This window comes from Artemia sp. Qi Xiang Cuo, chromosome 12, assembly GCF_049724085.1.
Source record: "Artemia sp. Qi Xiang Cuo chromosome 12, ASM4972408v1, whole genome shotgun sequence".
NCBI classification, from domain to species: domain Eukaryota; kingdom Metazoa; phylum Arthropoda; class Branchiopoda; order Anostraca; family Artemiidae; genus Artemia; species Artemia sp. Qi Xiang Cuo.
The window spans coordinates 63293222-63309992 of record NC_142805.1 but is presented as its reverse complement, the minus strand read 5'-3'; the positions used below and the strand labels follow the sequence as shown (position 1 = coordinate 63309992).

Sequence of the window (16771 nt, the reverse complement as noted above, 5' to 3'; positions counted from 1 at the left end):
ATTGACCCCATCTTTAGAGCCTCAGAGGTCTTAGCTCTGGACGTTGAGACCCACCACTACTAGCGGCTACTGTTAAGCAGATTTTAGGTTTTTAAAAAGAAAAAGAAAAAGAAGAACACAACGCAATTTAAAAAGAAAAAGAAGAACAAAAAGACAATAATACTATAAATTTTTCAGATTGAGCTAGAGATACTAGTGAGTAAAATTAAAAAAATTTAACTGATCCCAACTATATTGTTAGTGGGTCAAAAATAAATTATTATTATTATTATTATTATTATTATTATATATTTTTACGAAACTGAGGCAAAAAGTAATTTTTATAGAAAATTGTAAACAATTTCAAAGAACGGACAGACCCGATGATATAAACAAGAAAACATTCACATTTTCTTGTTTACAAAATTGTTCGAAAACGTTATTGAATATTTTCTCAGGATGAGGATTGAATAAAACCGTTGGTTGTAGAATTTTGGTAAACGGTTCATTTCAATTACAATAAAAAGAACTTCAAAAATAATATCAATCTTACGTGGCAAGTACATGATTTATCTCCAAAGGGCAAATTATGTCCTAGCATATACATCATAGACCAGAAGCGTAACAGCTTTTTTCTAATATTCGATAAAACTTGCGTGTTTAAAGTCTTGCTGTCCGGTTCTAAGCCGGCTTAAGCACTTCGGTGCAGACTTGAGAAGATATGTGATCCCCGCCCTGCACTGGTATCCGGGATCATTGCTTTACGCCCCTGTAGAACCAACTGACGGAGATATTAGTGACTCAGATGAATTTTACTTACAGTTACAGGAGTAAACAGACAAGGTCCCAGGTAGAAATATGATGTTATTACTGGGAGATTTTAACGCCCAGGTTGGTAGAGATCGGTATAGATGGTATCCTAGCCTGGGTAAATTTGGTGTATGAAAAGAAAATAGCAATGGATACAGGCTTTTTTAATTCTGTAGGTATAAATATCTAGTTATAACCAATACGGCGTTTGGTCATAAAATGGCTCAAAAGTTAACGTGGTATTCACGTGATGGTAAGGCAACGAACCTTATTGATTATATTATAGTAAACCGAAGACTGGCAGGATAGATACAAAATACTAGGGTATATAGGAGTGCTGTTATTGGTGCTACAAGTAAAGATCACCATCTAGTAGTGTCAAGGGTTAATTTAAAGCTGGAATTTCGGAAGGGTAACTAACTCCCTGGAAGTTATGATGTTGGTAGACTCCAGGATGTCTATTTGAGAGAAACTTTCCAGGAACAGTTGAATACTAAACTTGAGAGTTTAAAATTTGATAATGTGGAAGATGGTTGGAATAATTTTAGAAAAATAATTTGTGAAGTTGCTGAAGGTGTATTAGGGAAGAAAGCTAGAACTGCAGCTAAGAATATTAGTGAAAAAGCTTCATGTTTAATAGAAAGGAGAAAGGACTTGTACAAGAATTATCTGAGTGATATATCGTATGAAAACAAAAGAAATGTAAAGAAAGTGGAGAAAGTATTAAAATATGAACTAAGGAGGTGTGAAGTGGAGGCCATGGATAAAATTGCCGAGGATCTGGAAGATGCAGCTAGACGGCATAATAGTAAAATATTGTACTGGCACGTTAACAAATTGAGAGGGAGTCGTCAATCCGGACTTGTCCCAGTTAAAGTTAGGAATGGGGTCGCAATTAGCGATAAGGAAAAAACTAAAGCGAGATGGGCCAAACATTTTAAGAACTTGCTTAACCGAGATAGAGTTGCAGGAAAAAATATAGAGGAAAATGAAAAAGTTTGTGATACCTTGGATGTGAAGGAAGATTTGTTTTGTGAGGAGGAATTAGCAAGAGTACTAAAAGGATTAAAGAATAATAAGGCTCCAGGTGCTGATAGGGTGGTAAATGAGTTTCTTAAATATGGTGGCTCTGAGGTTAGAAATAGGTTATTGAATATTATGAATATGATTTTTGAAATAGGGGAAGTACTTATCGATTTTAGGAAAACCTTAATTAAACCATTGTATAAAAAAGGTGACAAGAGTGAGTGTAGTAATTATCGAGGTATTAGTCTGGTCTCTGTAGGTAGCAAATTATTTAGTAATATGATACTTTTTAGACTGAGAGATGCCGTAGACAAAGTTTTAAGAGAAGAGCAGTGCGCTTTTAGAAAAGGTAGAGGATGTGTCGACCATATTTTCACTCTTAGGCTAATAATTGAGAAGTTCCTGAGTTTTCAAACACCTTTTGTCCTCAGTTTTATGGATTATGAGCAAGTGTTCAATTCTGTTGATAGAAGAGCTTTAGTAAAGGTTTTATCCTTGTATGGTTTACCAGACAAATACATCAAAATGATTAGTGCTATGTACGAGAATAACACTGCTGCAGTTAAGGTAGGAAATGAGGTTAGCAGCTGGTTTTGTATTAAATCAGGAGTTAAGCAGGGTTGTGTTCTATCCCCCTTTATATGGATTATTTTGATGGTCTTTGTTTTAAGGAGCACAGGAAAGGCAATGGGAGACCACGGAATCAAACGGGGAGGAAAAAGTCTCCTGGATTTGGATTATACTGATGATTTAAGCATACTAGATGAAAGTGTGAGCAAAATGAATGAAGTTTTAGAGGTTTTTCAAATTCAGTGGGCTAGAATAGGTTTGAAAATTAATGTTAGGAAGACTAAGTCACTAAGGCTAGGAATAAGTGAAGATGAAAAAGTGACGTTGGGTAATGAAAAGAATGATCAGGTGGGCAGGTTCACTTACCTTGGTAGTATTATTAGTAAAGATGGTGGGAGCAGTGAAGATGTTAAAAATAGAATAGCCAAGGCTCAGGGTGTTTTTTCACAGTTAAAAAAGTCTGGAAGAATAGGAAGATAAGTCTACAAACCAAGATTAGAATATTAGAAGCTACAGTGATGACAGTGGTCAAATATGGCTCTGAAGCATGGACGCTCCGAAAAGCGGATGAAGATTTGCTTGATGTTTTCCAGAGAAATTGCTTAAGGATTGTTCTAGGTACCCGGCTAACTGACCGTATTTCAAACAATAGGCTATACGAAAAATGTGGTTCAATACTGCTCTCTAGGGCTATAATGAAAGAAAGGTTGAGGTGGTTAGGGCACGTTGTGCGGATGAAGGATGACAGATTGCCAAAGATAGTTCTTTTCGGCCAACCATCTAGGGCTAAAAGGAAAGCAGGTAGTCCTCTTCTGGGGTGGTAGGAGGTCATAAAGAAAGATTTTAAGCAAATGGGAACTTTGTGGGAGGGTGTAAAAAGGGAAGCTTTGAATAGATTAGGGTGAAGGAGGAAGGTGCGTAGCTGTGTTGGCCTCAGGCGGCTTGGTGATGCTGTGAGTTGTTAGTAGTTGTAGTAGTAATAACAATAACTGATCTTCGGTGTTAAACAGCCAATTATTTTGTTGAAAAGGCAACTTTGTCATAAGTGTTTACAAAGAAACGAAAGACTTAACTTCAAAGTGACCATACTATTTACTTTTGTTTTTAATTATTTTTAATATCTGCTGTTTTGCCAAAATGCAATAATGCCCACTAAGGCTCCAAAAAGATTCGTTTATATATTTCATTGAACTCATAATAGATTGCCCAATGGATAGAAAGTGATGCTATAGCAATTAGCTTATCAATCGAAACTGACAAAGCTTTAATTTCCAGAGCTTAGGTGAAATTTAGTTTTTTTTTTGTAGGGCGGTTCTAAGTCATTTATTCTCCTCGGTTAACCTGATTGGTTCATGTAGTCCATATTTCAGAATAATACTTGATGTCAACAAAACACTATCTGCTGGCAAGCCACAGCACCTGTCCATCAAGATACCCATCCAAAGATAAAGGTACATTTGCAATAGAACCGACCCCAATTCAAAAGTCATTAGAGAGGTTGACATGTATATTAGCCAAAGACCCTGTCGGACGAAAGGTAAAAAAACAATGCAGATCGTAACGTTCTGTGTGGTTTGCGAATACCAGAGAAAAAAAATGTCCCCTTACCCCAGAAACAAAGTCTTAAATCCTCTCCCCCCCCAAAAAAAAAGCACTTCCTTAAAGTTTGAACCGATAGATTAGTTATAACAGGGTATACTCTCGTGTCGTGACCGGAATCAATCTGACAAGGGTTGCTAAAGTACTATTGATAAAGATTGCCCTCAGCTATCCGTTGTATAGCGTCACATTGAGATTAGTGAAGTGCTACTAACACCAGTTTGTGATAACGAACTGTAAGTAAGGAGTGACGCGGCTCAATAATAACCAAAATATATGTCAAAAGATATGTATAAAAAAATTGGCTTAGTATGTTGATCCCAAATATAAAATATTCATTAAGTTTAATAGTACCCATGAAAGGAAACGAGCCTGAGAAAAATTTTCCGGATTTTTCAAAAAAGGGGAAAACATCCCCTAAAAGTAAAAATATATAAATGAAAATCACAGTATAAGGATATGCCTTTACTGTGATGAAAATCACACCATCAGGTTCAGCTTACCAGAGAACTCTACTGTAGAGGTTCCAAGCTCCAATCTACAAAAATGTGGAATTTTGTATTTTTGCTAGAAGAAAGATCACTGATGCACGTTTATTTGTTGTTTTTTTTTTCACAGGGGTGATCGTACCAAACCAATGGTCCCACAATATCATGGGAGGGCTCATTCGAACGAAAATTACAAGTTCTAGTGCCCCTTTAAGTGACAAAAAATTCGAGGGGCAACTAGCCCCTCTCTCATACTTTTTTCCCAAAAATCTTCTGAGCAAAATTTTTGATTGTCATTTTGTTCAGTATAGTTGAAAGGTATAATAACCAAGTATTTGGAGATGACACGAACACCCCCCCCCCCAGAACCAGCAGAGGAAAGGCCGTAAGTTATGAAGTTTGCCTACTATTTACATATAGTATTTGGTATAGGGAAATGTACCAACATTTTTCAGGGGGGGGGAGGAGATTTTCTGGAGACAGATTTTCCACAGGAAGAATTTCCCATTCCGGGGGTGAACTTTCCAGAAAAAATTATAAAAGGGGAGAATTTGCCAGAATTCGTATACGAAATTCGTTTTATTTATCTTACCTTCCCATTGGCGACCCCATTTTACATGTGGGGATGCTTTGGGGGAACAGTCCGGGGAAAATCATCAGCAGAATCGGAATTCTCTGGGGGATTTTTACGTAGCAGGAGGGAGCAGAAATTCCCTGGTTTTATTTGAAAAAATATCAGAAATTAAATTTTGAAAAACAAGTTTTTTTCTACTGAAAGTAAGGAGCAACATTAAAACTTGATGTATATGAGGGGGCTGCCCCCTCCTCAATACCCCGTATTTTGCGCTAAAGTTCGACCTTTTGTCTCAATTCTTTAAGAACGATTCCTGAAACACAAGGGCCGTGTAATTAGAATCAGAACCGTTTTAAAAGGTCTTGAAAAACTTTAGTGTGAAGAGAGGGTACTGAGGAGGGGCAGCCCCCCTGATATACAGAATATTTTCTGTTCGTTTAAAGTTTTAATGTTGCTTTCTTACTTTCAGTAGAACAACCTTTGTGTTTTTTTGTCATTTAATAAGGATATAGGACAAAGCGTACAGTATAAGTGCTGAGGGGGTGAAAGATCGTGGATATGATAAATTATTTTGGATAATTATACATTATTTCAAAACGCAAACACTAAATGAGCTCATTTTGTCGAAGCATTGCTGAGAAACAGTTAAAGTTTAGTTTAAAAGGTAGAGTTTGAGGGGATGGTAGTCGCCTTTGCAATTCGTGTGATCCTGGGTGCAATTAAAAATGAACAAATATTAAAAAAAATAAAAGAAATTTTTTCAAACTGAAAAAAACCTAAGTTGTTCAAACCTAAGTTATCTTAAAACCTAAGTTTTACCTTACTTTTAAAAGTTTTATTTTGACTCGTTGAATTAGAAAGATAAAGATGTATTTTCAAAGCCCTACATAACTTTTGCGTAAAGAGCCGGGGGGTTCAGGAGGGGTAGCCCCTCTCATATACAAAACAATTTATGTTCGTTTTAAATTTTAATTTTACTCTTTACTTTCAATCGAATTTTTTTTTTTATATTTAATTTAGTTCAAAGAGCGAAATTTAGGGCCAAAAAGAACAAGTATGGTCTTTCTTTTTATTTAGTGTAACTTTTCTGCCAACACAAAAGTTCCATAGAAAATGTGCCCACTGATTTCAACAGAATGCAAGTACGTTCTATTTAGAGGGGTGGGATGGTTGGTTTTACGAAATGATGTCGATAATGGTAATATGTGTTCCAACTGCTGATACAGGATCCATGGTTACTGTAACATAAAAATTAAGCCAGTTCATTCAGATAAACATTTTTTAACGTTTTTTCTTATTCAAATTCTCGGCCAAAAAAAGCGAACTCAAAACCACAAACGAAGAATGATGAATAAGATATGTAAAACAGGAAATACAACCCCAATGAAATATATCACACCGATGCTGCAGAGTACACCTTTAGATTTCGTTGAGAAAGGCCTTCACAAAAAACTTCACAGACAAAGTGGAAGAAATGCCCATAAACAGCTTGAAACCCTTATTTTCACTCTTTCGTAAATTTATGGAAACATAGAACACAGTCTAACGTTTCGGCCACAACATCATGGGGAAGAACGATTACTCGTATATCTACACCTAATTTATTCAGTTTGAGAGGCCCCTCATTGTTGTTATCCCCATTATTTTCTATGTCATTTTCTCTCCATTAAGAAAAAAAAATGAATGAGTATCTCTATTGTTTTATTCCTTTTTCTTCGTTCTTTTTACTTATGCAATAGGAGTTGTAACTAGAAGGAAGTGGAAAAAGGGCCCCCTTGTCAGCCGTTCATCACTTTGTGAAAAAAACGTCCCGAGACTTTTCCAAGTCATAAGCGGTAAATCAGTCAAAAGCGGTCGTGATCCAAGTCTGGCGTTGACAATCGTGGACCAGAAATCAACGGGGTCTGACTGACATATGACAGTTACGTGAGCCAGATATTGATTGCAACTAAAGCCTGGGGAAGCAAGGACGGGCGATTAACTCAGGCGGAGCAAGACCATGGCTTCTTTTTTGCTCTCCAGGACAATTTACGATGTTCATTGTTCTAAGATCTGCTAATGAAAATGAGTGGAGATGGCGGGAAGATTTAGAGTTGAAGACTTTATCTGGGAACAGATGCGGTGGCATGGAAGAAAAGACGTTTTTGGGAAAGATAAGCGCTCAGTCCCCGTCAAACTGGGAATGAAATCACCTTGATTTAGTACACCTTCGTCTCATTGATCTACTTTCATTAAAAAGTTTCTCCGGTCGTATTTCACCATTGTAAAAAGTATTAGAAGGAAAAAAGAGAAGATGCCTAAATAGTAATGACAACTATGAAAGTGAAATGTGGTACCTAAAGGTTCCCAAAACTTTTTTTAGCACGCAATCACCAAAAAAGAAAAGTTCGAAAATTCCAAAAGTTCGGAAAGTTCCAACTTCAAGAAAAATCCCAAGCAGTGCCTACTAGAGCTTTGCCTATATACACGAAGCCCCATGTTCTTAGTCTTCAGATTTTACAAGAAGCTCATGCACTTACGGACAGCAATTTTTTTCGATTAAAAAAAATGACGATGCAAAAATAGAAACCTTTTATAGTCCAAAGGAGGGGGGGCCGTTTTTCAACGTATCTTAGATGCCTAAAAAACAAATGTTACTTGAGCAAAATTTCTGATTTAAACACCCAAAATACCCGAACCATATTTTAGGGGGTATATTTTTGGCGTACCCATGATTTTTTCGGGGGGGGGGGGGGTACGAAAAACTTTAAAAATGCATATATAATGGTTCACATGCATTTCTATTACGTTTTTGCAAGTTCGACAAATTCCAAAAGTTCGGAAAGTTCCAACTTCTAGAAAAATCCAACGCAGTGCCTACTAGAGCTTTGCCTATACAGTCGTAGGGACCGTGTACTTAGCTTTCAAATTTTGCAAGAAGCGCATGTACTTATGGACAGCAAATTTTTTTTCGATAAAAAAAAGATGCAAAAAGAGGTATTTTTGACGATCCAAAAAGGGGGAGGGGTTCGTTTTCAGTGAAATACAAAAAAAGTTATTTTTCAAATCAAGGGGGCAATTACTGCTGCCCCATAATTCTTTTATTTTATGCTAGATGCCAAAAAAACAAATATTCCTTAAGCGGACCTTCTGATTTAAACACCCAAACCATATTTTTAGGAGTGATATATTTGGCGTATCCAGGATTTTTTGGAGGGGGGGGGGGTACACAAAAAAACTTTCAAACGCATCAAAAATTTGTTTATATGTATTTTCATTACGTTTTTACGAGTTCGACAAATTCCAAAAGTTCGGAAACTGCTTAGAGCTTTACCTATATGGTCGTAGGGCCCATGTTCTTAGCTTTGAAATTTTACGAGAAGCTCATGTGCTTTTAGAAAGCACATATTTCCACCTCAACTTCTATAGAAGCTCTAAAAAATGGTCCTAATAATTATGTAAGCATACAAACAACAAAAAGTAACAAAACGACGAATTTTTTTAAGACAGCAGAATTTCGACGAGACTAAATGCATATTTCGGCATTTTCCCGTATTTCGCCACTTTACCAAAGAGCCGTCTTCGAAAAAGGAAACTAATAAATATAAAATTATGCTTACAGGAAAATACGTGGCAATTAGTTTTAATTAAAGACTATAAGTAAAGAGCAACTCTAGTAACCGGAACTCTAAAAAAGGAATTTTGATAACCATTATTACGGCAAGAGAATTGGCTTTTAATAACAACAAACAACAACTAGTAACTCACTGCAGCACCAAGCCGCCTGAGTCCAACACCGCTACACACGCTCCTCCTCCATCATAGCCAATTCAAAGCCTCCCTCTTTACACCCTCCCAAGAAGTTCTCATTTTCTTCAAATCTTTCCTTACGACATACTCCCCATTGGGGGACGACCCACTTTTCGTTTGGCCCTGGATGGTTGCCCGACAAGGACAATCTTTGACCCTCGGGGCCTGATAGTTGAGACTGTAGGTCCTCGAGTCGTAACCTCTCGATAATATTTAGTGAAAATAAAGACTCAAAAGTGATTATTGTTCTATTCAGGAAATTATGTTGGTCTATAACTTTGATCAGCTATAAATATTAATCTGAATCTTTGGGATCGTATTTTTTATTTTTATTTTTTTATTTATTTTTTGGATGAAAAAAATCTAGAACACTACTGCGCAAAGGTTTATTTGTAGTAGTAGTAGGAAAAATTTAAGATTTTTCTTGTGTTCGTATTTTTCTACTTTTCTAGTAGTTTTCGAATGCTAATAATTGTCTTTGTTTTTCTAGTTCCCTGCTGCAATTCCTCAGAGTCGGCCTCAATATCCTAGATACACTAATCAAAGTCAGCCATTTGTTCAGCCGAGGTTTTCCCAGTCAAATAATCCTGCACAGTGTAAGTTTCAAATTGCTTGTATATTTTAAAAATAGATGGATAATTAAACGATTTAATGAGGAGGTTACGTAATTTCTAAACGGATGATATAATTTTGCCCGGCTAACTATTAAATGTCGAAATCAAAGAAAGCGCGAAATTATTTGGAATCATTCGAGAGATAAATCTATTTTCATATTTTGCAAAATCACAAGAAAGAGATTGGGTATCATCTTTGGTGGCCATTGTCTCGGTTTGACAATTTTTGGGAACAAAATGGGTATCCAAGTTTTTCCCGAATACTAACATATAAGTTCAATGAAGTCTGAGACAATGATTGTATGATCTTTTTTTTTTAGGGGGGTGGTAGTCGTCTACATCAAGTCTCTTTCTGTTTACGACCCTTCTCTTTGAGCATCGAATTCAATATCTACCGTCTATAAAATAAAACTGGAGAAAAATGAATGATAAACATTTCCGAAAAATGATGACTTCTACTCCCTTAATCAGCTGTCGTGACTTTGATGCGTTAACCTATAAGGAATTTATTTTGGTAAATTTGACCTTGTTTTTTTGCATTTAAGTTCTCTTCGTGATTGTTGCTGTCAATGCATGGAGGATTTATTTATTTAACAGTTGGTAGCTGGCTTGGCGCTGATGCTATTTCTGTCAATATTTGCAAACTAATTAGTTGACCTAAGAATTACATTTAGTAAAAAAGTAAAAAAAAATCCTTTAATATGAGGCCACCAAGGGATTCTTTTGGAAGTTGACCGTCTTTGACCACATTTACTCACACCCTTATGACGTTTTTATTCACCAAGAGCCGGTAAGACCTATCTTAGATAGGTCTTGACAATGGCTCAATGGCTCATCATGACTTGACAATGGCTCAATTTTTGACTCATGAGAAAGTCAAGGTGATGTGGGCAAATATTGCGGTATTTATCATTATTTCTAGTTTTTTCATAGAATTTTGTGTAATTATTTGAAATTGTTTTTCTGGTGTAACTTTCTGTGCTGAATTCAAAAGCGTAATCAAATTGCTTTTTTTGCAATCATGGTTCCTGCAAAGTAGGTTCTTGCAGTTGCTAGGAGGCAAAAATGTCAAAAATTTCAATAGAAATGGTTGTAAAGGAAAATAAATTTTATAGAGTCTAACCTTGCAAGGAAACAAATGCTTCAAACTTAAAAAGATCATTGTGCAAAAGCAGCGACAGGTGGGAAATTATGAATTTAGTTTTTAGTCTATTCGATGTAAAAGTTTTGCACTGTACTCCCGGCCAAAGGCAGAAAATCAAGAGATCGGTACCTGCACTACGCAGACCATTGGTCAGCATGCGAAAACAAGGTAAAAGGTTGCCATTATAATGACATATTTAGTTTTTAGAGACCCCCTCCACACACAAAAGCAAAGTTTTTTCCTCATTGTCTACAAATGTTCTTTAAAATTCTTAAAGCTTAGTTCGATTAAGTGTGCTAAGCCTCAAAACATTGTTTTGTTCAAGGACAAGGTTTAAAATTTACATTGCGCCCATATGCACATTAGCTCCCCGGTACTGACGCCTGAGAGCTCAGTGAACCTGTATCTTAAACCTAGAATTTGACCTTTTGAGGACCGATTTTGACCCGTGTTTCTAGGATGCTCTGAAACCTGCAAGTCAGTTTATAGTATCTAAAATTGTTAGAGCTTGGTTCAATTAAGTCTGCTGAGGTTCAAAACATCGTTCGGTTCAAGGACAAAATTCAAAATTTATATTGCGCTCATGTGCACATTAGCTTCTTTGTACTGACGTCTGAGAGCTGTGAACCCGTATATTTAACCGGGGATTTGACCTTTTGATGACCGATTTTGACCCATGTTTCTAGAATGCTTTGAAGCTTGCAACTATATAATAGAAAATTTTATATATACTGGTTGAACAATCAACTTCGTATACAGTCGATCGACAATCATGAATCATAAAATTACCTTATGAAGCCTTGTATGAAAATATTCGTATTGGCAGCGTTACACGAAGGGGTTTACCGCCCATAAAATGTTAAATACATCAACTATTTGATACCTTAACATAAAAGAGATACTTGAAAGTAATTAGTCTCCCTGTAAAAAAAAATAAAAAATCGCGAACCCCTTCGAATAGGGTTCTCTACGGTTATCCGCAGAATAAAAATGCATTACACACTATACATTTTTAAAACAGCAAAACGGACAAAGTTTTGGAGAAAGGTCACTCAACTTACTAGTCACCACTGCATCTTTTTTTTTCCTTTTCTTTCTTCTTCTTTTTTGTTTCATACAGTGTGGATTTCAAAATTATTTGGAAAACAAGAATAAACCAGACTTACATAGTGCGAAACGATTTTCCACAGACACTACAAGGATATTTTGCTTCGCCGTGTCTTTCTTTATGCCGTTTCATAAGACTCGGATAGCATATTGAATAGTCACAGCCAGGATGTTCACATTGTAATTGCTTGTGATGACTTAGATGGGAGTTGAGCATTTGCTGATTCTCAAACTTGCGTTTACATTGCTGCAAACCACAAAAAGAAACTCAGAGTCTGGTAAAATAAAACATTGAAAAAATATTTATTATGAAAAATAGATATTGAAAGCAGAAAAATAAAACAAACAGAGAGAGCGAGAGAGAGAGAGAGAGAGAGAGAGAGAGAGAGAGAGAGAGAGAGAGAGAGAGAGAGAGAGAGAGAGAGAGAAAGAGAGAGAGAGAGAGAGAGGAGAGGAGAGGACGGGATAAGTATAGCAAAAGGAATGGCAACATAATTGCAAGTTTATTCTCAGCTCTTTCTATAAGGGTGATGGGAAAACACGACGATGTAATATCGGCATTCTGGGATTCAGTAAACCCTATCTATTGATTCAATCCGTATTCCCCTTAGCCTACATTATTTGAGTCTCAAGGTACTTTGAGGTTTGTATTTTTTCAGAACTAGGTATTTAAGTTTAAATACCTAGCTAACTATATATATATATATATATATATATATATATATATATATATATATATATATATATATATATATATATATATATATATATATATATATATATATATATATATATATATATATATATATATATATATATATATATATATATATATATATATATATATATATATATATATATATATATATATATATATATATATATATATATATGTATATAACTAAATCTTTTATATTCCCCTTCCCTCACTCATAGATTATTAGAAAATGAAAAATTTGCTGTCAAAATTGTTTTATTTATCTTTCATGCCGAGAAATTTTTTTGTATGTAAAACAATCATCAAAAATTTAAAGTTCATACAAATTATTTTTAGCTTTCTCTATAGGGAAAAGGGCGTAACATGGCACTGCTATATCGACCGCGACAGTTCAAAAGCCATCGAATGAATTTTTTTTTTGTCAATCTGTGATTCGTGAAAAAGAAAAGTAAATGTAAAAATACCCTGTCAAATATAAACTCGTGTGCAAATTTTTTCTAGACTATGTTGATTATAAAGGATACACAACATTCAACAGAAAGGATCCATATTTTTAACCTTTTATGGGCCAAATTTTTGTTTTCCTAGATAAAATTGCGAAAAGGGGCACTCTATAGTCTTCTTTCGTTTTAGTTTTGTTACTTTTTTTACGATTTTACCTACTGCTACAAAAGGGGACTAGGGGACTAGGATATGGACTAGGATATGCTACAAAAGGGGACTACTATCGCGAAACGAACTGCGGCACTATACAGGGAGGAAAAGGGGGCGAGTGAGTGACATAAGGAGTTCATGAAAATCCTCCACAAGCCGTCTTACACATAGAGTCGAACAGTTTTCTTTTTAAAATCGATACTCAAACTTTATCTCGATACTGATAAAACTCCAGAAGCATTAGTTGGACATTTTTCAACGCCAGATTAATGGCGATAAAAATAAAATATATTTATTTAGAACCGTTTTAAGTAAGTAGAACAAACATTCGCTGGATTCCAATCCGTCTAAGAAATACTATTAAACCGACCGAGTCAAAAAACCAAGTGATAAGATATTGATATGATAAACAAATTACTACTGTAAACAATGCAGACAAGTTATACAAGAATATATTTGTTTACGTCAAGACCTGATTTGATGGAAATTAATCCCTATTAATTTCTACTTCATTCTTTTATTATTATTATTATTATCTATTTTATCCATTTGACCTGAACTGTTCAGAATTGATGCCTATTATTTCCTATTTCATTATTTATTATTATTATTATCTATTTTATTTATTTTTACTTAATTCTTTAAAAAAAAATTATATTTTTCGGGCGCTATTTACATTTTTCTCGGGAATAATCATTTGACTGCTTCTTAATTGTAAATAAAGCTTAAATAGTATCGGTGTGAGCCTTCAAATCTCTAAAAAAAAATTTATTGCCTTTACTTTATAAGTATGAATTTCACAATGAATGAAGCCCAGTCTTGAGATCTGGTAGCTGCGTTCCAAACCTACAACGATGAAGAGCTGCAACAAGTTGTAGTAGTTGCACGAATTTGGCAAAGAGGGAATTCCTAACTAGGAATTCATATTCACACAGTTGTAGAGGGGGGATAAGGAGTTTGTTCGGTTGTTTTTAACAATTGATTGTAGTTCAAAAACATGAATTTCGCAATGGATGAAACCATGCCTAAAAACTCTGGGGACTGCATTTCAATCCCGCAAAGACCATCTGCTGCAACAAGTTGTAACAAGTAGTAGTGGCATGAATTTTTCAAGCAATAGAACCCTTGGAGGTAATGGTGCCCGTCCGAAGTCTGCTCCCATGCATTCATGGCGCAAGCAGACCTGACTTCACGTGCCTCTGGATATTTAGCTCGCCACCGAAGAGCTCAGTGCACCTAGGGACGGTTGGGCTAGCAACCCTCCTCCTGAAATTACTTGCTACGAAAGGAACTGGATATACAGCCTCGGATGCCCCATCTACTATCCCAATGGGACACATGCCTGCCCAAAGACGTACCCCTTTGAACATCGTTGACCAAGGTGGCATTAATGTCACTACCTGGAATGTCCTGACGCTGAACCAGCCTGGTTCTATTCTTCTTTTAGCAAATGAACTAAGAAGATACAAACTGACGATCGCAGGAATAACTTATTCCTTAAGCAGGAATAGCTTACGGGAAGCAGCGAAGAAGATATTGGAGAAGGGCGGACACTACTTTGGTCTGGTGGACCCCAAAGAAGAGAGGGAGTCGGCCTTGTTCTCAACAATTTCGCTCAGAAGGCCATATTGTCATTTACGCTTATCTCACCACGTCTACTGAGAGCGAGAATCGACGGCAAGCACGGGACGATAACTGTTCTTACCTACTATGCCCCGACAAACGAGGCCCAAGATGAAGATAAGGACGACTTCTATGCGGTACTGTCCTCCGAGCTCTCCTCCGTATCTCCACACGACTACCTCCTAGTCCTAGAAGATTTCAACGCTGGTGTGGCTAACAGCTCTGGTCTGTACGATGCTGCTGTTGGACCCGTGACAGTTGACGCTCTGAATGATAATGGTGAGTGGCTGCTCAATTGCTGCATCACCCGCACTCTATCAGTCACAAATACCTGGTTTGTGAGAAAAGACACTGCGAAGTACACATGGTACAGCAATGATGGCAGGACAAAAAATATTCTTGACTACATCATTGTTCATTGTGGCTTTCGTCTGTCCAGAACTGCCGCTCATACAGAGGTACCGAGCTCGGTAATGCTGACCATCGCCTCGTCTCTGCAAGGATAAAACTCCGGCTGAGGGCCAATAAGAGTAACTCCTCCTCCACCAAGAAGATAGACACCTCTCAACTGAAGCAAGATCCCACGGTTTATAAGTGGTATATGATTTAGGTACCTTATCACTTCGAAGCTCTCCAGCTGTGTTCAGAAAGCGAATCAGCATGGAACAATTTCAAAGACAATGTTCTCAGAGCAGCTACCGAAGTTGTGTGCTCGAAGCCGCAAAAGAAGAAAGAGTGGATTAGCATCCAGACGTTTGAAATAACTGAGCAGAGATGGCGAGCGAGATTACGAGGAGACTCCTTGCTTCACAAGGACAAGAAAGACTTCATTGCGGGTAAAGCCGCTGAGCTTGAGCAAGCTGCCAAGAATAAAGTCATAGGCGCAACATTCAAGATCCTGCGCGAGCTGACTGGCCAACATGTCACGACACCCACAAGCCTGAAAGCAGCAAATGGAGAAAATTTACGATCAGTCCCAATGTGTTGGTCTCTGGGAGGAACACTATATAGAAACAGTATAAACACTATATATAAGCTGCTAAACTCAGATCCGCCCGACTGCATTGCCCCAGGGCTTGTTGCCGCTGCTGCAGAAGCTACCCCTGCCCCCGACGGCGCCGACTTTTCTCCTGATGAGATTAAATCGGCAGTAAGGAAAATGAAAAACAATAAGGCGGCTGGAACCAGTGCCATCACTTCAGAGCTACTTACTACGGGCGGCCCCGCAATGATACTTTGGCTGCAGATGGTGTTCAGCGTAATCTGGCGCACTGAAGTTACACCGTCATACTGGAAGAAAGAAATCCTCGTGCCAGTGTTTAAGCGCAAGGGCAGCAAGACAGATTGCAGAAACTACCGTGGTATCACCCTACTCTCTGTTCATGGAAAGCTGCTTGCAATGCTCCTGTTGAAACGTGCAATAAATTTCCTACATGGTTTGTGCCACCCCAAACAAGCCGTATTTATGTCAGTGAAGATTGACAACTGAACAGATTCATACGGTCAGACAGATCGTTGAGAAGACACTGGAATTCAAGAAGAAAGCTTACATACCTTTCATTGACTTTCGTTCTGCCTTGAACAATGTTGAGAGGCAGTCCCTTTGGCTAATCCTGAAAGCTGCGGGCCTACCAACCAAGATATTCAGCCTCTTTAAAGAACTATACAGCAGCACAGAAAGCGCCGTCCTTGTTAATGGGAAGCTTTCTTCTTCCTTCCCCGATCAAAAACGGTGTACGGCAAGGATGCGCTGCTGCACCTGAACTGTTTAACTGCGTCATCGATCACATTTTGAACGAGACACACCTTGTCCACCCTTTTGGCATAAGTTATGCCGGGAGGACTTTGTCTGATGGTGACTTTGCCGACGATGTAGCCGTCCTTAGCGAAAATCTCGACCAACTTAAGTCTACACTCGAGACGCTCTCCTCCATTGCCTCCAGAGTTGGGCTGTAAATTAACTGGAAGAAAACGAAGATCATGCCCATAGAAAAGACGCATCCGCATCACCCTAAACTGTTGCGATGAACGGCCAAGCTGTTGACGTGGTAAGGCAGTTCACTTATCTCGGATCAA

The 16771-nt window shown here is 37.3% G+C and overlaps 1 protein-coding gene across 3 annotated transcripts in view; it reads right to left on the bottom strand.

Moving 5' to 3' along the window:
- LOC148946391 (uncharacterized) overlaps positions 1-16771 on the bottom strand; it is an 85948-nt gene that overhangs the window by 41138 nt on the left and 28039 nt on the right. For 2 of the 3 annotated variants that reach the window (XM_089097984.1, XM_089097985.1), the window contains exon 5: positions 11760-11947. In XM_089097984.1, the coding sequence (XP_088954110.1) occupies positions 11760-11947 (188 nt within the window). Of the gene's footprint in view, positions 1-11759; positions 11976-16771 lie in introns of those variants that run through there. The other variant, XM_089097986.1, reaches the window with a different exon arrangement.